The following is a 25,998-nucleotide window of genomic DNA, read 5'->3' as shown; positions in this document are numbered from 1 at the left end:
TTCTACTCTCACATTTTTAATCAGCAAGGCCAAGGACGAGCGTCCCTGCTGCTCCCTTTCTTGCCAAGGCAAACAGCACTCAGAACTGCAGCTGGAACGGTGCAGGGCCAAAGCAAACAGCTGGGCTGCAGCACGGGGGACACTGAGCAGGGCCACAGCCCGGCCACGCTTCCGCAAGCCCCCGACCCAGGCGCAAAGGCAGCACGCCCCCCCCCCCGACAGGAGGGCGGACCAGCCAGGTCCACAGGGGCGGCTCCAGCTGCACCCTGACTGTGCCTCGGTGTGGGCCGGTTTCCGCCTGGCCAGGGTGCCCGTGCTGCCCCCCAGCGCCGGCTAGACCTCGGAACACTGAGCTCCCCGGGGACATAACACAAAAGAGTAAAAGAGCGCCGGCACTCCAAGACTTGGCAGTCAAGCCACGGAGCGTTAGGAAGAGTGTCACCTACAAAGCCAACCTGGTGGCGTTGCAGTGCGGGCGTGCTGTGACCAGGACGGCTGGAGGGGCATGGCCCTGCGGACACCAAGGCCTGCCGCGTCCAGCCTCGCAGAGCTCAGGGCTCTTCGCCACGCTCCCCCCACGCGAGCTCATGAACCACCTGCCCCACCGGCACACGGCACGGGCTCGCCTGTTGAATGTGCACCCGACACCCTCCAGCTGGCTTCCAGAGGGGTGCACGGTCCTCACACTCAGACCCTACTAGCTTCCTGCCCCCATCCAGCTGGCAGATCTCCCTTCGGGTCTCCAGAGAAATCACAGCTCCATCTCGAAGCCGCTGAGCCCTAACTGCATGCCTCACTGCCCAGCTTATGAGTTTTAGTAAGGACAATCACGGGGTTCCCCAGAGTGTAGCCACACCACGCACCCCTCGCGATTCTCACCATGAAAGTTCCCGTTTCATGGTTTCATGGCAGAAGCAGGGAAAATAGGAAAGAGATCCTCTAGCCAGCGCTTCCCTTCCACCCCCTGCAATAATGAGCAAACGGTTATGGAACTAATGACTAATAATTTAATAAACCTCCTTTCCCTGATAGCGTTTGCAGACCAACACCAACAGAAACGTATGCCACAGATTCTCTGTGATACCAAACACAAAAACCCCAGAGGCTGTTCCTTTTACGTGCCGATTCCTCATCAGCCTCTGACTCGTGTTTACCAGCAGCTCTAACATGGCTCCAGAACTGACTTAGTCAATCCTGACCGGCTTCAGAATTCTTCCCGTGATGGAGCTGGAACTTTAAAACCTCTATTAGAAGCCGTATTGGAGCACAGTCTGCCACCTGAAATCCAGCTGAAGAGCAAAAGGGGCCACGGGGCAAGTGTCCCGGGGGCTGTCCAGAGCCTGGGCGAGCTTACGGGGAGGGCTTTGCAGGCCCCTGGCTAAGAAAGCACGGCCATAACTGTTCAGTACAATTAGAAACTTGCTCCGCCAGCGCCGCACAATCCCATTTAGCCCCGAGAACCAGCACCTACCACGGAAACACCCAGCACCTCAACCTCCCAGCCCACCAGTTAACCTTCACACGGGGTTTTGAAATCAAGCACAGCTTTGTAAGAAGCCTGCTGTGGACGCCCAGGGCATGAGTCTCCCTCTTGAGAACATGCCCGCGTGGGGCTGCAGAGGGCCTTGAGTCCCCGGGAGCCTGGGTCTGCTGTCCCGGGGTGAGGGTGTAAACTGACACAATGGACGCTGGAGAGAAACCCAGAGGCCTGTTCATGTGCACAAGGCACACAATGACCAGGGAGGGGGCCTCGGAGGGGTCTCCCGGCGGGGCTCTGCGGCCCTCAGATGTGACAGTGACAGTGTGCAGAGGAGGACGCGAACCACACTCTTCACACACATCAGAGGCAGAGGCAGGCGCGCCAGCCTCCTACACAATTAGTCTTCTCCTCCGCGGTTACATAAGATGATGGATTATCTGTCCACCCATCCAACCTGCCCGCGCGCGACCTCCCACCTGGGGCCCCGTCCACGACTGCCCGGGAAGGAGTTGTGCAAAGGGAAAGCCTGTTGACAAGAAAGTGCCCAAGGGCTTGCGTAACCGCGGCTGGAGGGGCCACGACGGGGCCCCCACGCCACCCGGGGCGCGGGAGGACGGGCGGCGCGGCCCCCGGACCCCCTGGACCCCCGGCGACCCCCGCCCCGCTCCACTCCGGTCCGAGGGCCCCGTCCCCCGGACGCCGGGGCGGACGCGAGGGGGCAGCGCGAGGCTATCGGAGCGTGGGCGCCCGCGACCACCTGTGACCGACTGGCTGCGCCGGGTCCCCGCGGCCGCTCCGAGAAGACCCCCGAGGGCCCCGGGGCCGCCCGGGTCGGGCCCGAGCGCGGGTGGCGCGGGGCTCACCTTGTAGACATTTTCCGTGAGCCGATGCATCTCCTCCGTGCGCGACAGCGACATGGTCCTGGTCCGGCGGCACCGCGGAGCGGAGCGGGGGCGCGGGCAGCGGCGGGCGGCGGCTGGCGGCGGGCGGCGGACGGCGCGGCGGCGCGGCGGGCGCGGCAGGAACGGGCGGGCAGCGCGCGGAGCCGGACCAAAAACGCGGCACGGCGTCGGCGACCGCCTTTATAACCGCTCAGGCCCCGCCCCCCGCAGGCCCCGCCCCCTGCGCGCGGATCACCGCCCCCGGCCGCCCGGCCGCCTCCGCCCGGCCGCGCCGCTGCCAGGCAACCGGCAGGCCCCGCCCCCGCACCGCACTTCCCATTGGTGGGTTCCGGAGACGGGGGAGGGGGCGGGGCCCACGGGCCGATTGCAGACAGCGATTGGTGGGCAGCGCTGTCGATCGCAGGGGAGGAGGCGGAGGCGCGGCGCGGGCCGCAGCCCTGGGAACAGCCTGGGGGCCGGGCGACAGCCGGGCTGGGGGCGGGGCGGCGTGGGCCGGAGGCGCTGGAGGAGGGGAGCGGAAGGTGGGGGAGCGGGGGCGCTGCGGCGGGCGCGCATGGGGGCGGCTCTTCGCAGAGTCGCGAGTCGCGGCGGCTCTTGGGCGCAGCTCCCTGCAGGCGGCGGGGGTCGCGGGCTCGCGCCGGGCGGGGGAAGGTCCCTGGGCGGCCCGAGGCCGGCCGTGCGGGCGCAAGAACGGATGGAGAGAGGCCGGCATGCTGCCTCAGGGTCCGGTGTGGACCCGGAGTTTCGGGAGGTGAGTGTGCGGGCCGGCGGAGTCTCCGACGGGGAGGAGGATGGGCGGGAGGCTCTTAGGGGGTGGACCCTGGGGAGGATCCTGAGAAGGGAGGATCCTGGGGGTGGATCCTAAGAGGGGTGGACCCTGGGGAGGACCTTGGAAGGGTGGGCTGTGGGAGGGATGGACCCGGGGTGGGGTTGCGTCCTGGGGGAAGACCCTGGGAGGGGAGGACCCTGGGAGGGGTGACCACGGGGGTGGGGTGGGCCCTGAGGAAAATCCTGGAGAGGGGAGCGTCGGCTGGGACGGAGAGAATTTGCCAGGAAGATCGTAGAGGGGGCCGATGGGGGGTGGGGAGAGAACACTATGGGGGGGCCTTCGGGGCCCCCCAGGGGAGGAGAGGACCCTGCGATGGCAGAAGACCCTTGTTGGGTGCAGTTTCTTTGTGGAGGGAGAACTTCCCTTGAGCGATCAAGGGGTCAGACAGAGCTGCTGGTTTTGGAGGCTTTTCCTGGGAGGTTCTGCTGGGGAAGCTGACCAAGCTGACACACACGGCTCCCCTTGTCATTGCTTTGCGAAAATATTTACATAAATTAGAGTTACGTAGAGGAATTATTTGCTTCAGGTTGTAAAACAGCAGATCTGAGTGTTTCCCTCTAATGGAGCCTGACACTCCCCACTAGTATCCCATCCAGGACCGTCGCTCACAGGTCTCCTCAAGTGCAGGTGCCCAGGGGGACACAGACCCGCAAGACGGCTGTGGACAGAACGGGACTCGGGCAAGTCCTGAAGTCACAGCGCCCGGGACCCAAATGGAGTGTGCTCCACTTTGTAGGAGCGCCTCCGAGAAAGGGAAGCGACATTCAGGAAGAGCCTGCCTACTCTATCTGCCAGCCTTCGATCACAGGCAGATCCTTTTTGGTTGAATATTCCTCCTGATCCCAGCTCTGGTTTCCTCTTTTTTCTTTATTGCTTGCAGTGTTTTCAAGTGGATTCCTGTGTATGTGGATTCCGGGATTCTTTTGGTTGCAAGTGACAGAAAGCCGGTTCAGATTAGCTTTAACCACTGGGATGTTTATGTGCTTGTGCAGCTGAAGTTGGGACTGTCTTCCTTCCCTTCTTTCCCTTTTCTCCAGGCCAGCTGGATGCTGTGCACGCTTCCGTCCAGCCAGCTCCAGGACTACCATCCGTTGACCTGACCTGGGTCAAGGGCGGAGGTGGAGTGGAGCTGGGTGGGTGGAGGGTAGAGCTGCTGCCTGCCCGAAGGGAAGTGACGTGGTTGGGACCAGAAGAATGACAGGTGGAGGCCGCCAGGAAAACGGAGGGGGGGGGGGTCTCATCACTGTGGGAGGGGAATCAGCCTGGAGAGTTCTGAGCTGTCTGCTCCTATCAGTCTCAAGACAGTAGAGGGAGGAGAGGGTCCTCTCCAGAGAAGCCTCCGTAGTCCTAAGCACCACCCCACCCTCTAGAAGCTCCTGCTGTTGACTGTCCTGCCCAAGGGCATGCTCACTTTTGGTAGTGGCTGAGGTAGGGGACCCACTTGGAGCCTGGCCTGCCTCCCGGCGTGCTGATGGCCCTGCAGCCCGTCCTGGGGAGGGAAGCCATCAGTCAGCACCTGCCACAGGTGAAAGTGAAAGAGCATTGCACCGAGCATCACCGAGAACCCGGCAGGACCCATGGCAGGCGCAGAGTGAGACGTGGGCGAGGCCGTCCTAGAGAGGCCTGGAGACCTGTACCCTGCCTGGTGGCCTCTCTGCACCACCAGACTCCAGAAAGGTCTTCAGCATGGGCGCGCCCACTCCTTCAGCTGTGAAGGAGTCTTCAGCGGGGGTCTGAGCCCCCGCCTGGGAGACACCAGTGTTCTCTGAGGGTTTTCCTCCTTGTGTGGAAGCGCCTTCCAGTGGTGATGGTGTCTGGGGCGGGGCTAGGGCCAAGGGTAAGGGCCTAGGGCCCGAGCAGTGGGCAGGGCTAGATGGTGGGCTGGGTGCTGAGAGGTCAGTCCCTGTGCCAGCTCCCAGAGTTAAGGGGGCACCTTTGTCTTGGCACCTTTTTATTTTGGAGTGTTCTGAGCTCTTTATAAAACCCACTTGTTCTTTCTCCCCTTAACTCGGAGCGTGTGGGGGGCTGTGGGATCGAGTGCCTTGCCTGGAGGTTGGCAGTCAGTGCAGCTAGGAAATCATTGCCTAGACTTGGGGTCTGGCCCGCCCCCTCCAAGCCCGGCAAGAGGAAGGCGCTGTCACGATGGAGGAGTCGGAGAGGATTAGCCAGAGGGCCAGCGCCAGCCAAGATGGGCAGCTCCCAGCACGCCGCAGACCGGGGTGGGGTTCTTCCGGCCCTCGGGGCAGAGCTGGGGGGCAGCTCAGGGGTCCCTGAGAAGGCAGGTGCTCTGGCACTCTGTAGCCACCGGCCTCCCTGTCACGCCTGATTGTCGGTCCTCACCTCTGTGGTCTGCGTGACCGGGGAGATGGGTAGCCGTGTGGATCTTCAGCACCCAGCTCTGAACCAGAGGGGCCTCTGGCCCGGGCACCAGCCCCGGGCCCTGATGCGTGTGGGCTGCTGGGCCACGGTCGGAGGTGAGAACATGACCATGTGGGGCGGCTGACGCCGACCCCCAGCTCAGCAGACCCCAGCCTGGGTGGCCCAGGAGTAAAGGGCTGGAAGCAGGGAGAATAAAAGTGCGTCTCTTCATCAGCTTATTTTTAGGCGTGTTATGTAAGTGGCTTCATCTCAGCGCCACGTAGGGAGGGGGGTCTCAGATTTAATTACAGGATGACAGCCTTGCTTTTCAAGCAAGCTGTTCTCCTGGCAGGCAGGCACAAGGGTTTGTGAATTTTTGCTAAACAGAAGGAGTCCTTTCTGAGGTGGCCACCCAGCAAAACTTTGAAGGGCTTTCACCTCCGTGTCTCTTTCTGCCTAACCTGGTTTCTGCCGAGCTTGGCCTAAGGGGTGGCCATTCGGCTCAGATCACAGGGACATGTGTGCTTGCTTGGCAAGGGGGCCATTTCTCTCTTCCTCCGCCTTCCTCCTTCCTCCTGGCTCTCAGAGAAGGAGCCAGCCAATCCAGACTCCTCCTCCTTTTCTCCTTCCTGGATTAAAGCACTTGTAATCGGTAACCAGAAAGTTCCAGGGCCGGAGGGACGGGCCTACCTAGCAGGACCTCACCTTTCCCATCTGCCCCGCCTGCACTGCTGACCCCGTCCACACCAGGTGCCCCGGGTGACTGGCCTGGGCCAGGGTTATGGCACAACCGTCCGATTGTGTCCAGAGGACTGTTTTCTGGGTCCTGGCCAGGCCCACGTTCTCCGTGACTGTCCGCAGTATCAGCAAGAAAGCTTGGAGCCGCCTTGAGCTGGAAGCTCGCAGGCCTGGGGGAGTCCTGCCTCCTGCCAGCAGGAGGGTCACCTCAGCGGCCTCCGGCACACCACGGCTTTGTCCAGCACAAAAGGACAGCCGCGTTTCCTGCCCCTGCGTTAGGCCTGGTGTCTACCGGCTGGGTGTGCCGGTGAGGGAGTGGACGCAGACTGGAGGCAGAGCCGGTTACCAGGAGCCAGTCAGCGGCACAGCCCAGCGGGGCTTGGGCGCTCCCCCGGCCTCTGTGAGCCCCCGGCGGGGGGAGGCGGGCAGAGCCTCGGGAGACTCGCGGTGCAAACGGCAGGAAAAGCACCGAGAGCTGTGCCTGGCACCTGACGAGCCCGCAGATGTTTGAGAGATTATTGTCAATAGCCCTTAGACGGACATTTCTGGAAAACACCCAGATGCCCCGTAGAAAGGCACATGAAAAGCTGCTCTTTAAAAAGTGGGGATTCCTCCAGGAGACTCCCCAGCCCTTATGTGTGGGCTGTGCGTGGCCACCGCCTTCCCGAGAGCGCGGGAGACGCTGACGAGCGCTCCTCAGCTGGGGAGCCAGCTCGCGTCCCTGTGACCCCATGTGGCCCTGACGTGATGAGAAGGCCCTTCAGCTCTGTGGTCTTCCTCCAGGAACCCATCACCTCAGTGTAAGCTCCATAGGAACATCACACACGTCCCCATGGAGGGCCCGCCCAGCACCTCGTCCAACACCCCCAGAACTGCCGGGCCCCCCGAAACCAGGGACGGGAGAGACGGCTCAGCCCAGAGGCGCCTGGGGAGACGTGACGACCAGGGGAGAGAGAGGGTGTGACAGGAAAACCAAGGAAACCTGAACAGAGTGTGGACTTGTGTTAACAACAGCGAGCCAGACTGGTTCCTGATTTGTGACGCGGGCCGTGCACCGGCGGGAGGGGTTGACGGCAGGAAACGTGGGGTGGTGTATCTTTGCAATAATGGTGTAAATTGAAAACTGCCCTGAAATTAAAAGTTTATTAAAGGGAGAGGGGCACCAGCTTCCGTGCAGCCTGCAGCCCACCCCCCCCAGAACCCCGCCTCTGCGGGGCCAGCAGGTGGAGCAGTGACCCTGTCCCCACAGAGGGTGCCCTGGGCCAGGTCTGTGGACAGCAGGACAGGAGTGGAGGCCAAGTTAGGGCGGCCGCTCTCCTGCCACCCCGGATGGGGGCTGTCTCCCTCCCCCCTCCCCCGCAGTTTACTCACATTTGCACTTTCCCCAAAACCTGCTCATCCTTGACCTAAACGCAGTTTAAAGGCTTTCTCCACTGTGGTCAAAACGTTGGCCCTACACGGGACAGATTCAGCCTGGGCCTGGAGGGATCTGTGCTCTACCTTGTCTGTCCCCGAGGGAGCACAGACGTGGGGGCACAGGGCGTGCCCGGGAAGGGACTCTGTCCCCAAGATCTCTAAGGTCTCTAAGGCCCGGAGCTTGCTTGGCGGACACACACACAGGAAGATGGAGAAGTGCAGGACAGGCTCAGGTGTGGCCTCCTGGCCCATGGTTGGGGGCTCAGCGTCACCTAGAACGTCTCCCCAGCTTCCCTGGGGGCCAGGCCGGCGGGAAGGCCTGAAGGGGTTCCTGGCGGGTGGAGGAGACGGAGGTGCTGGCCGCGTGGCAGGGCTGGGGGCCGCGTGGCAGGGCTGGGTGGGAGAGGTTCCCCAGCAACCGGCCCCCTTACATAATCCGCGCGCCTCGGCATGACTCCAGGGGCCGTGGGAGGCGGCGCGGGGGTGAGCGCCAGGGCGCGAAGAGGCTCCGACTTTCTCGGGGCTCCTCCCCCCTCTGCATGTCAGCGTCATCCCGCGTCCGCCAGCTCCCGCACCCACCTGCTGATCGTTCCCGGGTAGCTGACAGTGCAGATTTAAATAGTCCCGTCCCTGGGCCTCCCTGGCGGGGTCGGGTGGGGAGGACCCTCGGGGAGCCGCTGAGACAACGAGGCCCCAGACACAGACGCAGGCTGCCCTGGGCTCGCTCCCCCTCCGCCCCGAGCCGCCGTCTTCGTGCCCTTCTCTCTGCCTCTCATCAGACTCGAGCGGCCCCGACAGTGATGGGAAAGGTGGTTTGGAGCAGAGAGGAGGGGACTTGTTCTCTGGAGTCGGGGCTCGGGGCTGCCCTGGGAAACGGGGTCTGGCCTGTCCCGGCGGCCCTCCCCGTCGAGGCAGCCCCCGCCCCCGGGCGCTGCCTGGTGCACACAGATGGCCCCCCTGCCCAGGGTTGCTGCTTCTAATTTCAGCTGCCGGAGGCTCCGCTCGCTCTTTTTTTATTCCATGTTTATTTAAAGCCGGATTTTAAAATGTTGTCTTCAGCCCTGAAATCTGACTTTTTCTTCTCGCTGCAGATCCTGAAACCCCCGGGCGGCGTTGAGGCCCACTCGGGCTCGGCCTGTGGGTGGCCCGCCGGGGGTCAAAGCTGCCCTGCTGTCCGGCGTGCACATGGACATCTGCCAAGACTGGTCCAGCGGTGTGTCCCTGGTTCCCGACTGCGGCCGCCCTGTCGTCTCCCTGTCTAGGGTGGCTCCTTATGCAGGGGGCTCTCCTGGGCCAGGTGTGTCCCCTGGACGTGGCACAGGGACATGTGAGGTCCCGTCCCCTTGGGTAGCACATGAGTATAGTTACCCTCTGCTGCGGCTCACCCTAGAATGTGCTAGAATAACTGTGATATAACCGGCCAGGCAGAGAGCAGAGCGGGCCAAGGGGCCAGGCTGGCTCCGGTGCCCGGGGCGTGTGCAGGTGGACACCCGTGGGGGACAGAGGATATTTGGCTACGAGCTCCTGGAGCAAATGGTAGGGAATTCTGGGAAGAGGAGTCTGGGGTCTTGGGGAGAGCGATGCCCATAGTCCAGGTCCACAGGGCAGCCAGACTGAGAAGCCACAGAAGCACCTGGCCTCTGGCAGGGGCTGGGGACGCAGCGGGCTGGGGACGCAGCGGGCTGGGGACGCTGGGCCAGTCCCTTCTGCGGTCCCTCCGGGACACAGGCTGCAGCTGGGGCTCCACATCTCGAGGAGCCAGGCCACCACCACGCTTTCAGATCCCAAAGAAGTGTGGAGTCTCAGAACTGCTTCCCCGGCAGGTCTGGTCGGAAGGTGACATCACTTTGAGAAAAATCATTTTAGTTTTCCAGCTTGAGAATATGATTTACGCCATCAGGCTTTTCTCTTTCTCTCTCTCAAGAGTTGGAAGAAACAGACATTTTTGCAGAGGCTCCTGGAAACTTTGGCTGTTGCCTGGATGTCCCTATGAAAAGAACATTCCACCCGTGGGGAAAAACAACTTAAACAGCTTGGGGTGACATTTAACCTCCACGCCGACCATGTGGCCTTTACAGAGTGCCACTCTGTGGGGACAGAAGCGAGGCCTCAGGGGAGCTCGGGCAGCTCTGCTGTTAATTCACACCCAGATTCCGAGACTTTCTCTGCACCGCAGGTGCCAACAGTCCTTTGTGCGGCCTCAGGGCCTGGTGTGTTGGGTTCAGTTGTAATTTTCCTTCATTCTTTGGCCTGCAGAGTTCCTGCTGGGAAACGTCAGTGACCTTGATTCTGCATCAGGAGAGTAAAAGCCGACACTCTTCCTGCGGGGACACAGGCTCCTTGTTGGAGAGCCGACGTGGGATTTCAGTGCAGCGTGGCTGGGAAGTTGAGCTGGTAATTTGCAGGCGGTTGGGACAGGTCTGGTCTGACTGGGAGTGTCAGTCCTAGGACAGCCCTGCGTGGCTTTACTGGACGGGCACCCCCCTGTCGTCTGAGGGAGGTATAGAGGCCGAGGGTGCAGGTGCATTTGAGTTTATGCCGAGCTCCGCCTGCAGGAGCAGGGGGCCTGACAGCTGGGCCCCCTGGTCTGCGGAGAGGAGGCGGGGCGCTGGCCTGGGCCAGTGGGCAGGGACTGGGCATCGGGGAGCCTTCACTGCCACCTGGTGGACGGCCCAGAAAGGTGATGGGGACTGGTGCCCGGTGCAGAGAGACGTGGCCCAGGCAAGGCAGGGATGTGCAGAGCATCTTCGAGGACAGCCGGGTGGACAGGCTGCAGGAATGGGTGGGATGGTGACAGGGACAGGGCAGCCATGGACTCCGGTTGTGTCAGTCGTCGTGCTTGCCCCTGAATCTGGGCAGTCGGCCGGTGGCTGCAGGGCTCCGGGTCTGAGGGACGGGAAATTCTCTGATGATGTTCGAGGCCCCGCGAAGCCATAGACCTCCGGGAGCCTGTCCTCCTGGGGCCCAGCGAGGAAGGAAAGGTCATACGTGTGAGAGAGGATGGGGTCCCCTCCCCTGACAGCCCTGGCTGTGACCCGTATCTTCAGAAGCCCCTGTGACCTCGTGTTTGAAGACTGAGGTGAAGATCACATAACAGAGGAAGCGTTTTCGAAGTGTGCAGCTCCGTCCCCATCACAGGCGTCGAGTGCGTTCACCGCGCCCTGCGCCCACCTCCCCCATCTGGTTCCGGAGCACTGTCATCCGCTCGAAGGGAGCCCCGTCCCGCCCACGGCTGGCACCTGCTCTCTGCATCCGTGGGCTTCTCGTCAGTGCGATCCTACCCCGTGTGACCTTTTGCGTTTGGCGCATTTCTTGGGGGTCCATCGTGTGGCAGCTCCCTGGTCCTCTTCACGGCTGAGTACTATGCGCCGCGTGCTGTCCGTCCACGGTGGGGCCGCGGGAAGGTCTGCGCCTTCGGGGGACCGTGGGCGGTGCTGCCGCCAACCCGCACGCGCATGTTTCTGTTGGAACGCTGTTTTCAGGTCCGTGGCGTGTGTCTCCAGGGGTGGGCCTGCTGGGTCACGTGGTGGCTCTATGTTTAGCTTTTTGAGGAACCACCCAGCTGTTCCTCCTGGTGACTCACGATCGCACATCCCCACCAGCACCGCGCAGGGGCTCGGATTTCTCCGCTTCCTCACCGGCTTTGTGATTTGTTTTTTGGTTCTGGCCATCCTGGTGGATGGGAGGTGGTGTCCCAGTGTGGTTTTGATTTGCATTTCCCTGAAGCCTCGTGACAGTGGGCACCTTGGCACGTGTGTGGCGCTTTCCTTGGAGGAGCCAGACTTCTCTAGAATTTCGTTATTTCAGAACTCCATCAGGGAAGTGAGCCCTGGAGGCCAGACAGCCGCTCTCAGAGGCTTCTGACCAAAACTCGGCCCCCGTCCCCCCAGCTACCGAAGGGACTCCCTGGACCCGGTTCAGCTGCGTCCTGCAGCCCAGGCAGAGCCCCAGAAGCAGCAAGGACCACGGGCCACTCTGTGAGCTGAGCAATTCCTGGGTGCATTCCAGATGGAGCCCCCTGGCCTGAAGACGGTCCCGGGCTGTCCGGCATCTGAGATGTCTTCGAGGACCTGCAGCCCCTCCCCTGCCCGGTGCTCTCAGGGAACAAACAGGGCAGTTGCCCTCAGACACGCAGAGTGAATGGAAGTGCTGACCTGTTGCCCGCGGATGCTTTGGGTGGGAGCCCAGACCGTCTGTGGCCCTGGCAGGACCGGGCTGCCAGGTGGTGTCTGGGAGCCAGGGAGCCAGGCTCCAGCAACCTGCCCAAGGCCTCTGACCACCAGCCCCCGGGACAGGTGGGGTGGGACCAGGCTTCAGCCTTGTCACACAGAGGCCAGGACCTGGGAGGGGCTTTCCCTGGGCCACGAGGCCTCCCTCTCCCCACCCAGGGCCCTGGGCCGCTGCACCTGCATCCTGGTGGTCAAGAGCCTCAGGCTTGAGCAGCATCGGGCTTTGTCAGGAGATCGGGTAGGTGACTGGGGACGTGGAGAGCTACCTGGTCCATCTAGCGGCCCCCGACCCTGGGGTCATGCTGCCACTGCACCACGGCCCTCCCGGCCTGCCCAGATGCCTCCCACCCTGGGCCCGGCCCTCCCCTCCCTGTCCTCTGGCGGGCCATCTTGCCCAACCGTGGTGAGGAACCCGGAGCCAGGAAGGGGGATCTGATGGTGCACACACATGGTCTTCGGCAGAGGGTTTAAGCTGTGGGAGCCACTGGAGGCCTTTCTCCTTGCTGTACGCCCAGGCCCTTCGAAGGCTGTGTATCGAAGGGGGCCTGCTGGAAGCTTCCTCACCGCGGCCCCCCTCCCCCCCCGGCAAAGAGCTGCCAATATCGAAGGCCCGTGATTCAGATTTTCTCAAAGCAGGCGCAAGCAACGCTCCCAACGGCTCTCAGATGCTCCAACAGGGCGAGCTCTGTATTTTGTCCTTTTCCTAGTTTGTAGTGGGCACCCTGGCCTGGCGCCTGCTACTCCATCCTAGGCAGTGGAAGTCTGTTTCCCGAGTCTAAAATTCTAATTTGCTTCCAGTAGTTCATTGCTAGTAAATAGAAATACGTATGGAATTTTATACAGTGACCTGGTAGTCCATAAGCTCACTAACCTGCTGGTTGGTTCTCACAGATTTCCTGTAGATTCCTTCGGGGTTTTTTTTTTTTTTTTTTTAAGATTTTATCCATTTATTTGACAGCGAGAGCAGGAACACAAGCAGGGGGAGTGGGAGAGGGAGAAGCAGGCTTCCCGCTGAGCAGGGAGCCCGATGGGGGCTCGATCCCAGGACTCTGGGATCATGACCTGAGCCGAAGGCAGACGCCCAACGACTGAGCCACCCAGACGCCCCATCCTTCGGGGTTTTCTACATACATAGTCATGTTGCCACAACTAGAAACTTATCTTTCTTCCTTCCCAACGTGTGTGCATTTGATTTCTCTCCTGATGCTGCTGACTAGGACCCCCAATGTGATGTTGAATAGAAGTGATCAGAGGAGTCCCCTTGCCTGGTTCCCCGTCTTATGGGGGAAGAGCATTCAGCCCTTTGCCATCAAGCATGCTGTTAGCTGTAGGGTTTTGCAGATGCCTTTTATAAAGAAGTTCCCTCTTTTCCTAGTTTGCAAAGTTTTTTTTAATGCTAGATGTTGAATTTTGTCACGTGCTTTTCTTGCATCTACTGAGATGTCATCAGACTTTCTTCTTTAGTCTGTTGATATTGTGAATTACATTGATTGATATCTGTATGCTGAATGAACCTTACATTTCCAGGATAAACCCCTACATTTCCAGGATAAACCCCATTTGATTGATCCCAGAATCAAGTTATTCCAGGATGAAGAGCCCTTCTTACATATTGCTGGATTCGGTTTGCTCCTGTTTTGCTGAGGATCTTGTGTCTGTGTTCATGCCGGATGCTGGTAGAGTACGTTGAGAAGCACTCCCTCATCGGCTTTCCCTGAGTTCGTGCAGAATTGCTATGATGTCTCCCCTTGGTGTCTAGCGGGACTGCATTTCTTTAGCAGACCTGAGTGCGCGCCCCATCCGGGCAGCCTCGACGAGCTGTCTGGTGTGTGGTTTTCAAGGAATTGGTCCCTTTCTTCTAGATTGATGAATTCACAGGCATAAAACTAATATTTTCTTAATGTTCTTTTAATGTTTACAGGGTCTCTAGTGATGGTTCCCTTTCATTCCCAATGTTGTAATTTGTGCCTCCTTTGTCCCGGTCAGTCTGGCTCAGGCTCATCAAATTGACTGAGCTTGCCAAATAACTGCGTTTTGCTGTCACTGATTTTTCTTTCATGTTTTTGTCTTCATTGATTTCTGCTGTTATTTCCTTTGTTCTGATTACCTTGGATTTAATTTGCCCCTTTTCTAATTAATTAAGGTGAAAGTTTAGCTCATTGATTAGAAACTTTCCTTTTAAAAAAATATGCATTTAGTATTATGAATTTCCCTCAGAGGAAAAGTGCTACTTTAGCTATAGTCCACAAATGTTAATGTTTTAATTTTCATTCACTTAAAAAATATTTTCTAACTTCTCTTTTGAATTCCTCTTTACCCCATTGTTTAATATCTGTGGATCTTTCAGAGACCTGTCATTGATTTCCAGTCATTACCTTATGGTCTGAGAACATACTTTGTAGGATTTCAGTTTTTTTTTTTTTTTATTTTGTTCAGGTTTACGGGATGGCCCAGAACACGGTGCGTGTTGGCGAGCGTTCCGTGTCGTGTGAACAGAACGTGCGCTCTGCCGTGGGCGAGTCGGTCCGGCTGGTCTCCATCCTCATCCTGGAAGGCTGGCTGCCTCGTGTCCAGCCTCCAAGAGATGGTCCGTCCTTCGGTTCTGCTGCTTGTGCGTTGAAGTGCTGTGGTCCTGTGGGTACTCGGACTGCGATGCCTGCCTTTGTCACGTGACGTCCCCCCCGTCTCGGCGATATTCGTCTTGAAATCCACGCTGTCTGATGCTGATGTGACCATTGCAGCTTTCCCCAGATTCGCGTCTCCCAAGATACATTTTCCCCATCTTTTTATTTTTTTCCTGTCTTTATATTAAAGTGGGCTTCTTAGACATGGCACAGTCAGGCTTTTTGTTTTTTATTCACAATCTGTCTTTAATTGGTGTGTTTGGACTGTTTATATATAATGTGGTTATTAAGAACTGATTTTAGATCCACCGCTTTATTGTTCTGTCTGTCCCTCTGTTACCCCTTTCCTGCCTTCTTTCGGATTGTTTGAAAACCTTCGGATTTTTGGCTGCATCTGTGTGTACGTGTGGTCACACTAGGGGTTTCCGCTACACGCCCACCCTTCCGCAGGGGATTTGGAGTTAACTGCAGACGCCTTACCCCCTCCCTTCACGTCACAGCTGTGGGCATTCACAGGTGTTGAAAACCCCACCAGTGATTGAATTTTTGCTTTCAGCAGTCACATACATTTTTAAAAACCTGAGAGGGAAAATTATCTTTTCTATTTACTCAGATATTGACCATTTCTGTTGTTTTTCCCCCATTCCTGAAGACACATGTCCATGTGGCATTATTTTCTGGCGGCCTGAAAAGTGTCCTCAGTAGCTCCTTTCGAGCAGGTCTGCACAACCAGCTCTTTCCCTTTGCTGAAGAGTGTCCTCGCTTTTCCTTCCTCCCCAAAGCTCTGGGCTGACGGTTGTCTTCAGAGACTTTCAAGACCTGCTTCCCCATCTTCTGGCCCCTGTGGTTTCTGATCCCAGTGCTTGTTCGGATCATTGTTCCTCTCTACAGCTTTCATTTCCACCTGGAGCCTTCCAGATTTTTTTTCTTTGCCTTCAATTTTTAGCAGTTTAATTATGATATGTCTAGGCACGGCTTACTTTGGATTGGCCCTGTTGGGGGGTCACTGCAATTCTTGTCTGTAAGTTGAAGTCTTTCCTCAAATGTGAGAACTTTTCGGCCAGTCTTTCTCCAAAAAAATTTTTTTCCTGCTATCATGTTCTCCTCTCTTGGGATTTTAGTAACACAGCGTTGGACCTTCTCATCCTGTCTCACTGGTCCTGAGACATGGACTTGCCCCGAGGCATGGACTTGCCCCACACTTCCGTCTCTTCTCCAGACCAGATGATTTCTGTTGGCTGATCGTCCAGCTCATAGAGTCTTTCCTTGGACACCTTTCTGCAGTTGAGCTTGTTAATTTTTTGTATTTTTGGTATATTTTTCAGTTCTGAAATTTACATCTTGTTCTTTTGTATCCTCTCTACTCCCCAGCTGAGATCTTTCCATCGGTTTCCAGTGTGTTTAACTTTACCTTCTGTGACATAGTTCTGATAATCCCGCCACCTGGATCTGCGTTGGCATCTGCTGATTGTCTTTTCCCTTGGAAGCTGGTCACGTTTTCGTGATTCTTTGTTCTAATCCGGCATCTTGGCTGCTGTGTTGTGTCGACTCTGGGTCTGTCATGATCCTCTGGAGAACAAGGATTTTTGTCCCAGCAGCCTGTCAGCCTGGCTGGTTCAGACCACAGCTTCTGCCGGCCTCCAGTGGCCACTCTGAGCTTCGACTGTTCTTGTGCACGTGGACGTGGACAGGGCAGCAGGGACCCCCTCCTGAGTTTGTGGCCAGTGAGTGACCACAGAGAGGAGCTGGCACCTCCAGAAGCCCGTGTTGTCAGGACAATGCCCCACACTCTGCCTGATGTCCCCCAATTCTCTCCCTGGGTAGGGCAGGGTTTCAGGGAGACCCTATGGGGTGGATGTAGGTGGGGAGGGGGCCTCCCTAGGGCAGGGCACACAGGTGGGCCCGGGAGACCCCATTCCGTAACTGGGTGCCCAACCTCATCCTGGGTGGTGCCCCCATCTCATCCTGGGTGCCCCCGCCTCCCCATCCCCTGCTTTTAAACTTTCATGCTGCCTGTACTGGGGACAAATGTGCATCCCACCAAAATGGTCCCCGAGCCCGGTCCTCACCCCTCCTCCCTGTCCCAGGCTTGTCCCAGCTCCCCAAGTAGTCCTCTCTAGTCTGATGGCCCCATGGCTCCCCTGTAGGCCTCTCCCACCTGTTTCCCTAGCCCCCACTGATCTTGGGCAGGATACCAGCTCTGCCACCAGGGGCTTGAACTCAGTTCTCACTTGTCTATAGTGTTCCTGAGGGCTATGCCCTGTAGATTAGAACAAAGTTGCGTCAGGGTCACGTAACTGGTATTTTAAGACCAGGGTTCAGTGCTGGGCAGGATCAATGTGAGGCTCATCCTAGCAGGAGGGGTCATCCCGGCCCCCCTACACACACACACACACACACACACACACACACACACACACACACGGGCTGGCAAGCCAGGCAACCTCTAGGGCCAGAGCCTAGGAGTCAGCTCAAGGTCATGCTGGGTTTCAGGGCAAAACCTCCCTAGGTGAACAGAATAAATGTGTAAACAGAGAAAAGGTGATTAATTGGTACGTAAGATCTAACTTCTCGGACAGTGCGAGAGGACAAGATTCCCTCCCCAACTTTTGGGCTGTTTCAGGAGATGGGGGTGCCCCTCGCCCAGGTCAGGACGCCCAGGCTGCTTGCTGTGTTCCCCATGCCAGGGAGCGGGCCATGCAGACCCAGGCGGGTTCTCCAGGCGCTCACCAGGGGGGCAGTTGGAGCCCTGACATCCCACCATGCAGCTCCCGTAACGAAGCCCTCAGGGAGGCCAGCCTGTGACTGCAAAGGGCAGGCTTGCAGACAACCCCGAGCTCTGGGGTCCTGGGGAGCAGACAGAAAGGAGAGGGGTCCACCCTGCCAGTGGGGTCTGCACCTCCCCCAACCAGGCCGACCATTCCCTCCACGCTCTTGGACCGGCAGCTGCAGAGTGGGACAGGGTCGCTGGATGGAAAGGCTGCCTGCTCCTCCTTGTCTCTCAGAACTGCCCTCAGGGCCATTGTGCAGTCTTGGGGGTGGCTGGCTGTGTTACCAGAAACATGGGTGGGGCCCAGCAGCCAGCCTGGCACCGGCAATGCCAGTTTCCTGCAAATTTCCCCAAATTACCTGGCAGAGAGCCCTCTCCTGGCTGAGGCCGGCATTACACCTCCAAATCCAGGTTTTCAGCTCGGGTCTCACCCCCACCCCCCGGGGCAACTCGGCTGCATCCCATCATGCCCTCCGACTGAAGGGCACGGAAGCCCCCATAGGGGGGACACCCCCCATCCTTCTCCTTGCTGTCGCCTGCTCACTCCCTGGGGCATCTGGCTTCCCATCTGGGCACTGGGACTCCAAACGAGCCCCCCTCCTGGAGGAGGTACCCAACTGACCAGCCTCCCTCACCCCGAGGGGTCTGAGGCCGGCCTCAGTGAATGAGGGGACCGCCAGTGTCTGTTCCACGGGAGGGGGACCAGGACCCTACCCTGCACCTTGCCACACGAAGCTGCCCTGAGGGGACGGCCAGAGCCCAGGGTGCGGTCAGTGCTGGAGCCCCGCCCGGCGCACTGAGGACCTTCACCTGCCCCCGCGTCCCCAGCCCCCACGTGGTGCTGCCGAGGCAGGCGCCCTCGAGTGAATGCCCTGTGAGGGTCAAGGGGCCGTATTTCAGGGACCCGAGAGGCGCGGAGCCACACTTTAACCCACCCAGGTGCTCCCGTGGACCCCACTCCATGAGGCGGTGGACCATGCAGGCATCAGCTTTAATACGGGGCTGACCTGTGGGGGGCTGGGAGGATCCCCTTTCTGTTCTCGTTGGGAGGGAGATGTCATCGGGATTGTCTAATACCAAGATGAGCCGTCAGCTAGAGCCGCGACCACCCCCCACAGCGTCCGCCGGTCGCAGAGCCCGGTGCCCAGCAGCTTCCCGGGCAACGGGGGCCGCACCCACCCGAGCGGGCCCGTCAGCACCTCCGGGAAGCCCTGGGAGACCACCGGCTCTCCAGGAACGTCCCTTTGCAGCAGGGCCAAGCTCCCGCTGGTGACGAGGGCTGGTCGGGGCTCCGCAGCCCCCAAGCCAGCAGGGGTGGTGCCCCTCCTCGCCGGCCCGACGCCCCCAAACACCGACACAGAGGACTGGTTTCCAGCCCTGAAGCGACACGGAGACTGGGCAGGTCAGGAAGCCAGGCCACGGCAGGGACTCCCTCACGGAAGCCGCCAGCCGACGGCAGCAAGAAGTGAGCGAAGGGCGGGCAAGGAAGTGGGTTTGACACGCCCTCCAAAGAAGAGAGCAAGCTGCGGAGAAGGCGGCCGTGGAGGCTCGCGGGGCCGGGGACAGGAGTGTGGCCAGCACCAGGAGCATGGGCCTGCCTGTGGCCGCGTGGGAGCCACAGCGTCAGAGGCCGTGTGTGGCCGGAGGGTCTGAATGTTGCCATTTAATCCAGAAATGAGAGCAAGACAGCAGCGCCAGGGAAGCGCCCCTCTGCAGTCACCCTGGGATGGAGGCCTGTGTGCGCCACGCTGCTCCATCAGCACCTGACCGGCCTGGCCTGGCGCCGGCCTCCTGGGAGCCGGGCCAGGGCTGGCCACGCACCCAAACTGTGTGGGCCCCAGTCTCTGGGGAGTCCCCGCCAGTCCTGGAAGAGGAGGCCAAGTTACGAGGCTGCCACCAGTTCCACCTGCTTGGGCCTGGCCTCGCGGGGGACTTGCTCTGTGGAGGAAAGAAAGAGGTGTCTGTCGAGTAGAGAAGACCTCAAAGGCAGAAGGAAGGAGGGGAGGTGGCGAGGAGCCTGGTCCCACGCGGCGCGCTCCGGGCGGGGCCTGGCGTGAAGGAGGAACGGGGAAAGGGGCAGAAAGAAACACAGAGGGACCACCAGCCACACGGGGCCCCAGCGGCGAGTGACACCACAGGGCCCTACTATTCAGAGGACAGCTCGTCCTAGCCGGACGCGGCCTTTCCCCAGCTCTGCATCTCTGAAGGGGGTCAGGCTCCACCAGGTCACCCCCACCCCAGAGACCCAGGCCCGACCCCAGAGTGAGGCCCGTGCTCCTGAGCTGGCTCCAGCAGGCCGCCTACCCAGCTGGGGAGGTGCGAACTAACCTCCACCAAGCAGGAAGCGAAGGACCTCGCGGCCCGGGCATTGCGCTTTGTTCTAGAACCCACTGTTCTCCAAAGGCATACCTGGTTTCCTTTCGGGAAGCGGCTCTGAAGGGACCTCTGGGAGCTCTATCTGCTCCTACAAGAAACAGGGCGGAGGCTGTAGGACGCCATGTGAATGAGAAGCCTCCCCGCCAAAGCTCCAGAGCGCCACGTCCGCAGTGTCCGGCACCGCCGAGACTTGCATCACCCCAGGGGGCTTCCCTGGAGACCCCGGTTCACACCCTGGCCGTGTGAACACGCACGCACACGGGTCCCGGAGCTGCAGAGGCGCCCCGGCTGTGCTCGCTCTGGGGCAGGAGCTGCCAGTCCCGAGGGGGCACTGGGCTGCCTTGGGGGCAATGCATGGCAGTTTACCTCCCAGCCGGCTCCCCTGGCAGCTCAGGGGGCACTTGGGTCCTCGGGAGGAAGGACATCAGGAGGCAGGTGCCCACGGGACACTGAAGGGCAGAGAGCAGCAACCCTAACTAGCTACTGCTCCTGCGGGTACGGGGGGCGGCGGGTGGGGGCCACAGTGAGCCCGTGGAGCCCTGAGGTGGTGGCCCAGAGACAGGGATCGCTGTCAGGGAGCGGACACAGGCCTCGGGGCCTGCGTGCGACAGTGAGTGACCTGGCCACAATGGGAAAGACCACTCGTGTGATCACAAAACCACACTCTGTCCCCCTGAAGGGTCTGAGCGAGGAGTCAGAGCATTTCTGCGCCGTCCAGGCACGCCTGGCTACACGCTGCCCCAGGCACCTGCAACGTTCTCGGGTGGACAACCCAGGACACCGTTCTCTCCAGGCCAGTCTCCCCTGCTGTCAGCCAGGGACACAAGGAGACGGGGCCTCAGTGCAGGACAAATTCTAGTCGCTTTAGGAACACCAGCTGCAAAACCAGGATTGTGTGCTCATGTGACACCCGATGCAGGTGTTCACCCAAGGCCAAGGACCATGACGGGCAGAAGCCTCCTGGGGGTCCGATCACCCGAGTGACGGTGCTCAGTCCTGGGAGGTCCTATCACCCGAGTGACGGTGCTCAGTCCTGGGGGTCCTATCACCCGAGTGACGGTGCTCAGTCCTGGGGGTCCGATCACCCGAGTGACGGTGCTCAGTCCTGGGGGTCCGATCACCCGAGTGACGGTGCTCAGTCCTGGGGGTCCTATCACCCGAGTGACTGTGCTCAGTCCTGGGGGTCCTATCACCCGATTGACGGTGCTCAGTCCTGGGGGTCTTATCACCCGAGTGACGGTGCTCAGTCCTGGGGGTCCTATCACCCGAGTGACGGTGCTCAGTCCTGGGAGGTCCTATCACCTGAGTGTGCTCAGTTTGAGAGGTCCTATTACCTGAGTGATTGCATTCAGCTCCTCCAGGATGGCATCTTCATCTTCCTGAGTGAAGCTTCCTGCCAATAGCTCATCTATTTGCTGCAAACGGAAGAGCAGAGGTGAGGACCATGGCCAGGCTGGGGCAGGGGGTAAGTGGCCTCTTGTGGAGGAAGGAGACAACCCGGGGCTCAAGGCCCCCCCTCACTCGAGGGCGGCCACTGGGCACTCACGCAGGTGGTAGGTGCGCTTGCAGGCTGGTGGAAGGTGGGGGCCCTGGAACCCAGCAACACCTACCCGCTGGTACTCCACGGCCTCCTGGGTCTCCTCCAGTATCCGCTCCACTTCTTCTATGGACATCACCTAATCAGGGCAGAGGGAGTCTCGTCAGTGAGGCACCAACAGAAGCCCTTGCAGTAAGGCCACCTGGGCCAGCAGGGCACAAGCCAGGCCACGCGGGCCACGACACAGTTCTGGTCGTTTCTGCCACAGGCTGGGCCCATGCACAGAGGCTCCAGGGCTCCGAAAAGACCCGTCTTTTCAGAAGCCTCGACTGCACTGCTCAGACTCCTGCTGGTCCTTCGCCCCAGAGCTCCGGGCACCCCAACCAGCCCTAGAAGGTCCAGGTAGAAATAAGTAAGAAGGTGTCAAAAACTCTCTCTGGGCAGCTGACTTGATTTCGTTTGGGTTCAAAGAAGTGCCTTGGCTTGCCTGGCAGGTCCAGCACCTGGTCAGAGGTGGTCAGAGACGGACGGAGGTCAGAGAAGCTGGGTGGCTGTGGCGCTCTGTGTAGCCCCTGCTGTCCACTCATCAGGAGATGGGGGTGGGCTGGGCATGGCCTCTCTGGGCCTCACCCCCCCTTTTGCTACCCACCTCTATGCCTCATCTTATGACAAGGCTGTGTTCACCTCCTCCAGGAAGCCCTCCCAGTTAGTTCACCACACCCTTCCTGCACCCTCACCGGACTTTTCTTCCAGTAACTTGAACGTCTGTGCCCATCACCCCACTCTCAGGTCAATACCCTGGGTTTGTCCACCACCAACAGCATCACCTTCTCTCGGTAGCAACTGGCTTTCCCACATTCCCAGCTGGCACCAACAGCTCCTGGCCAATGGCCTGGGCACAGGTGTGGCCTCCGGCACAAGCCCCGCCCCCTTATTCACCCAGCTCCCCTTCCTCTCTGCCCCCAGCCCTGCAAGGACCCACCTGATGCATCTTTTTCAGACACTCATTTCCAATCTGCAGCCCTTCGACCACCTTCATTTCAATCTGGGTGAACTCTATACTCTGGACCTGAGGATGCCAAAGCAGACCAGGTGGTCAGGGGCCTGCCTCCCCCACCTCCTTCTCCCCCCACTGCCTGCTCCGCCTACCATCGTTTCCAGGCTGGTGATTTGGTTTTCTGTCTTGTCCAGAAGCTGCTCCCGGTACCGCTTCTTCTTGAGCAGCAGCTTGGCCCGTCTGCAGAGGGAACCCGCATGGTGACCCGCCAGCCGTGCCCGTTGGCTGGCCTTACCCGGCACGCACCGGCCTCTCCTGGGCCTACCCCACCCCCTGCTCTAGGCCAACAGGGGACTGGAGCCCCTTTGCACAGCCTGCCCTGGGCCCCACTCACTCCTTCTTCCCGTCCCGCAGGAGCTGCCTGGCGATCTCGCGCTCCCGCTCCAGCTGCTGGGTGACCCTCTTCTGGTACTGCTTCAGCTTGTCCCGCTGCTGCTTCAGTTGCTGCGAGAGCGCAGGCCTGGGTCAACACCGTGCCCTCGTTGCCCCGGGCCCCGCGCAGGCCACCCAGCACCCTCTAACACAGAGTTCTCCGTGGGGACAAAGGGCACATGGGCCAACGTCTGGAGACATCTGGGGCTGTCACCACTGGGGGGGGCCTGCTCCTGGCACCAGTGGGTGGAGGCCAGGGGTGCTGCTCAGCATCCTGCAATGCCTGGGACGCCCCGCACAGGGGGGAGGCAGCCCCAGTGTCCACAGCCCTGAGGCGGAGAGCCTGTTCTCAGATGCATCGCTGCACAGCACGGCTGGGGATGCTCGGGCGGAGAGCGGCAGGTCAGAGTGCACAGCATGGCTGGGGATGCTCGGGGGGCGGAGAGCGGCAGGTCAGAGTGCACAGCACGGCTGGGGGTGCTCGGGGGGCGGAGAGCGGCAGGTCAGAGTGCACAGCACGGCTGGGGATGCTCGGGCGGAGAGCGGCAGGTCAGAGTGCACAGCACGGCTGGGGGTGCTCGGGGGGCGGAGAGCGGCAGGTCAGAGTGCACAGCACGGCTGGGGGTGCTCGGGGGGCGGAGAGCGGCAGGTCAGAGTGCACAGCACGGCTGGGGGTGCTCGGGGGGCGGAGAGCGGCAGGTCAGAGTGCACAGCGCGGCTGGGGGTGCTCGGGGGGCGGAGAGCGGCAGGTCAGAGTGCACAGCGCGGCTGGGGGTGCTCGGGGGGCGGAGAGCGGCAGGTCAGAGTGCACAGCGCGGCTGGGGGTGCTCGGGGGGCGGAGAGCGGCAGGTCAGAGTGCACAGCGCGGCTGGGGGTGCTCGGGGGGCGGAGAGCGGCAGGTCAGAGTGCACAGCACGGCTGGGGATGCTCGGGGGGCGGAGAGCGGCAGGTCAGAGTGCACAGCACGGCTGGGGATGCTCGGGCGGAGAGCGGCAGGTCAGAGTGTGGCCGCGGCCTCAAAGGCTCAGAGACAACAGAGAAGGGCCCCAGAGAGCCACCATCCCGCCCAGCCACAGCAAGGGTTTGGGACCTTCCATCCCGGCTTCGCTCTGCCGGCCTTAGACGTGTTCTCGATGTGTTTAGCTACCCTGCTCTTGTCGCTTATCACTGGGTCTGAGTCGACAACAGACAGCACATTTGGGTGAAGTGCTTGTGTGATCTTGCCAAGCACCTGGGACCCCCGGTACTGTCCCAGAAAGGACACAGGGTCATTTACACATGTCCTATTTTAGGCCATTCACATTGCTTCCAAATCTCACCATTTCAGATGACACTACAGTGAGGACCTGCAGGCACAGGGCATTTCTCATGTGTAGCTTTATATCTTTAGCATCGATTACTGTTGAGTTAATTAACTTAATTAAGTCAAAAGGTTCGTACATCTTTAAGACTCACTATAGGGAGAAACCATCCACCAGCGTAGATGTGTCTGCAGGGGCCTGCTTCATGGGTCCCTCTACAGCACGTTCTCCTTAGTGCCTGTCCCAGGGCACCACATGGCTTGTGGGTCAGGCCTGGTGATGGCCGCACACATTCTCCTTGCTGCAGTGAAAGGGGCCCACTATCCCGGCCTCATGGCCCAGAGACACCGTGACCAGCCCACGTGTGCAGTCTTCTCAGCTCTGGCTGCCGTTCCTCCCTGGGAGCTGGGCACCCACCCCTGCCCCTCGGGCCACTGTCCAAGCTGGGCGTGTACAGAGTATTGAAGATGAGCCAAAAGAAGCAGGTGGGGCCAGACTGCCTCCTTTGTAAAATGAGAGGCGTCAGCGGAGGGTCACAGGGCAGAGAGCACACTGGGGCCTGGAGCTTCTCAGCTTTACAGCCTAGGAAAACATCAGGCAGTAATTCGGTTTATTGTGTGCGAACCGCGTTGTTCCAGTCTGGGCCACACCAAACTGAATTCCTGGCAAGCAGAAAGGCCTCCCTCCAGAGAAACCCAAAGGTGAGTCCTTAGGAGAAGAGAATCGCCTTGGGGGGTTCCCACGGGCGCCAGGGGCGCCCCCTGCCTCCCCAGAGCTTAGTGCTCCTCCCCTGCAGCACCCACCGCCCTTCAGATTTTCTCTAGCGACAAACGTGCCCGATTCCCCTTCATCTGGGGAACTTCAGTTAAGAACCTTTTATAACATAGGGTCTCTGAAGCCGAGGTGAAAAAACCATCTGTCATTTGAATTTCTCTCTTCGTACAAAAATGACGCATTTTTGTTGCAGATAATTTTGAAAAGAAAGCATGAGCAAAGGTAAACTCTGCTCAGATTCTGGACCACCTCCTTCCTGGCACACTTTTCTCCTTCCAGAAACGGATCGGTGTGCACATGCCATTGCACTGAACCGATCCTAGGATTCTGTCCACAGAAACTAACTTTTCTACCGGAGCTCCCCGGAATCTGCAAACAGCAACAGCAGCACCGCGGACACAGCCGAGTGGGGCGGCGGCAGCCCAGCGAGAGCGCTGAGGGGGCCGAGCAGGCTCGCAGACCCAGGCGAGGCTGGCGCGCCCCGAACCTCGACCCCGCGCCTTGGTTGGGCCGCGGCCCCCGGCCCTGGGGCGCGGGGCGGGCCACCCGGCGGGACCGGCCCCCCAGCCCGGGTCGTGGGACTCGGAACCTGCCACCTGCGAGCGCGCGCTCGCCCGCCGACCAGGTGTGACCACGACACGGCGCGGCGCTCCGGCTAGCCCTCGCTCCGATCGCCTTGCAGCCCCGGAGCGGACGCGCCTCGGGGCTCGGGACGCCCGCCGCCCGCGGTCCGGCGCCGCGACCCGGCTGCGAGAAGCCCGTCCGGCGGAGCGGCAGGCCCTCCCGGGGGTCGGGCAGCCCTGCCCCAGGTCCCCCCGCCGTCGCCCCGGGGCCCGGCTCTCACCAGGACGGCCTTGTCTTGCTCGGTGACCCGGCTCTGCTTCTTGCGGCCGAACAGGTTGCCCATGGCGCCCCGGCCCCGCGGCCCCGCCCGCCGCGCCCCCTCGCCGCCCTCGCGGCCGCCGTACGTCGGCCCCGCCCCCTACGGCGGCCGCGCGGGGCCGGGCGCCGCAGAAGGCGAAGCGCGTGCGGGCGAGCGGCCGGCGGTCCACCGGTTCGAATCCGCCTCTGCAGGCCTCGGCGACCGTGGCACGAGGACGCTGCCGACCGGGCCTGCGCAGTCCTAAATGACGCATTTCGCGTGCCCTCCAGAACGTCCCCCAGCTGTGCAGATGAAGACCCAATGTTCCAGTCTCCTGTTTAGGTGGGATCCTTGCAAGGTAACCGGTGGATAG

At 60.4% G+C, this 25,998-nt stretch overlaps 2 protein-coding genes and 1 long non-coding RNA gene across 7 annotated transcripts in view; 1 reads left to right on the top strand and 2 right to left on the bottom strand.

Moving 5' to 3' along the window:
- BAIAP2 (BAR/IMD domain containing adaptor protein 2) overlaps positions 1–2,523 on the bottom strand; it is a 67,975-nt gene extending 65,452 nt beyond the window's left edge. For 2 of the 4 annotated variants that reach the window (XM_036113225.2, XM_078066246.1), the window contains exon 1: positions 2,344–2,522. In XM_036113225.2, the coding sequence (XP_035969118.1) occupies positions 2,344–2,397 (54 nt within the window). In that variant the 5' untranslated portion in view covers positions 2,398–2,522. Of the gene's footprint in view, positions 1–2,343 lie in introns of all 4 variants that reach the window. The other 2 variants (XM_036113223.2, XM_036113224.2) reach the window with 2 other exon arrangements.
- A 401-nt stretch (positions 2,524–2,924) lies between these two features.
- On the top strand, positions 2,925–14,786 carry LOC118549040 (uncharacterized). Of its 2 annotated transcripts, XR_013445273.1 has the most exons (5): positions 2,925–3,133; positions 8,815–9,020; positions 9,980–10,117; positions 13,480–13,633; positions 14,389–14,786. It is a non-coding gene; the product is annotated as an uncharacterized LOC118549040 (long non-coding RNA). The 2 variants fall into 2 exon arrangements; XR_013445272.1 differs by lacking the exon at positions 13,480–13,633 and having other exon boundaries at positions 2,928–3,133.
- Positions 14,787–18,318: 3,532 nt separating this feature from the next.
- CHMP6 (charged multivesicular body protein 6) lies at positions 18,319–25,722 on the bottom strand. The gene is made up of 8 exons (XM_036113236.2): positions 25,608–25,722; positions 22,651–22,760; positions 22,409–22,496; positions 22,242–22,328; positions 21,333–21,398; positions 21,057–21,137; positions 19,756–19,810; positions 18,319–19,284 (listed from the first exon to the last, which is right to left on the bottom strand). The coding sequence occupies exons 1-8, from the start codon at positions 25,668–25,670 to the stop codon at positions 19,229–19,231; spliced, it is 606 nt and encodes a 201-aa protein (XP_035969129.1). The 5' UTR covers positions 25,671–25,722; the 3' UTR covers positions 18,319–19,228.
- Between the last annotated feature and the right edge of the window lie 276 nt (positions 25,723–25,998).

This window comes from Halichoerus grypus, chromosome 2, assembly GCF_964656455.1.
Source record: "Halichoerus grypus chromosome 2, mHalGry1.hap1.1, whole genome shotgun sequence".
NCBI classification, from domain to species: Eukaryota; Metazoa; Chordata; class Mammalia; order Carnivora; family Phocidae; genus Halichoerus; species Halichoerus grypus.
Note: the sequence above shows the minus strand (reverse complement) of the source record. Positions and strands in the feature narration are given on the sequence as shown.

What these genes read in the sequence shown, in the direction of transcription:
- CHMP6 (XM_036113236.2), bottom strand. Translation starts at nt 25,670, where the DNA reads ATGGGCAACCTGTTCGGCCGCAAGAAGCAGAGCCGGGTCACCGAGCAA. An exon ending in CTGCGGGACGGGAAGAAGGA is followed by an intron (nt 22,497 to 22,650) that starts GTGAGTGGGGCC and finishes TTCCCTCTGCAG; the next exon opens with ACGGGCCAAGCTGCTGCTCA. An exon ending in TCACCAGCCTGGAAACGATG is followed by an intron (nt 22,329 to 22,408) that starts GTAGGCGGAGCA and finishes TGGCATCCTCAG; the next exon opens with GTCCAGAGTATAGAGTTCAC.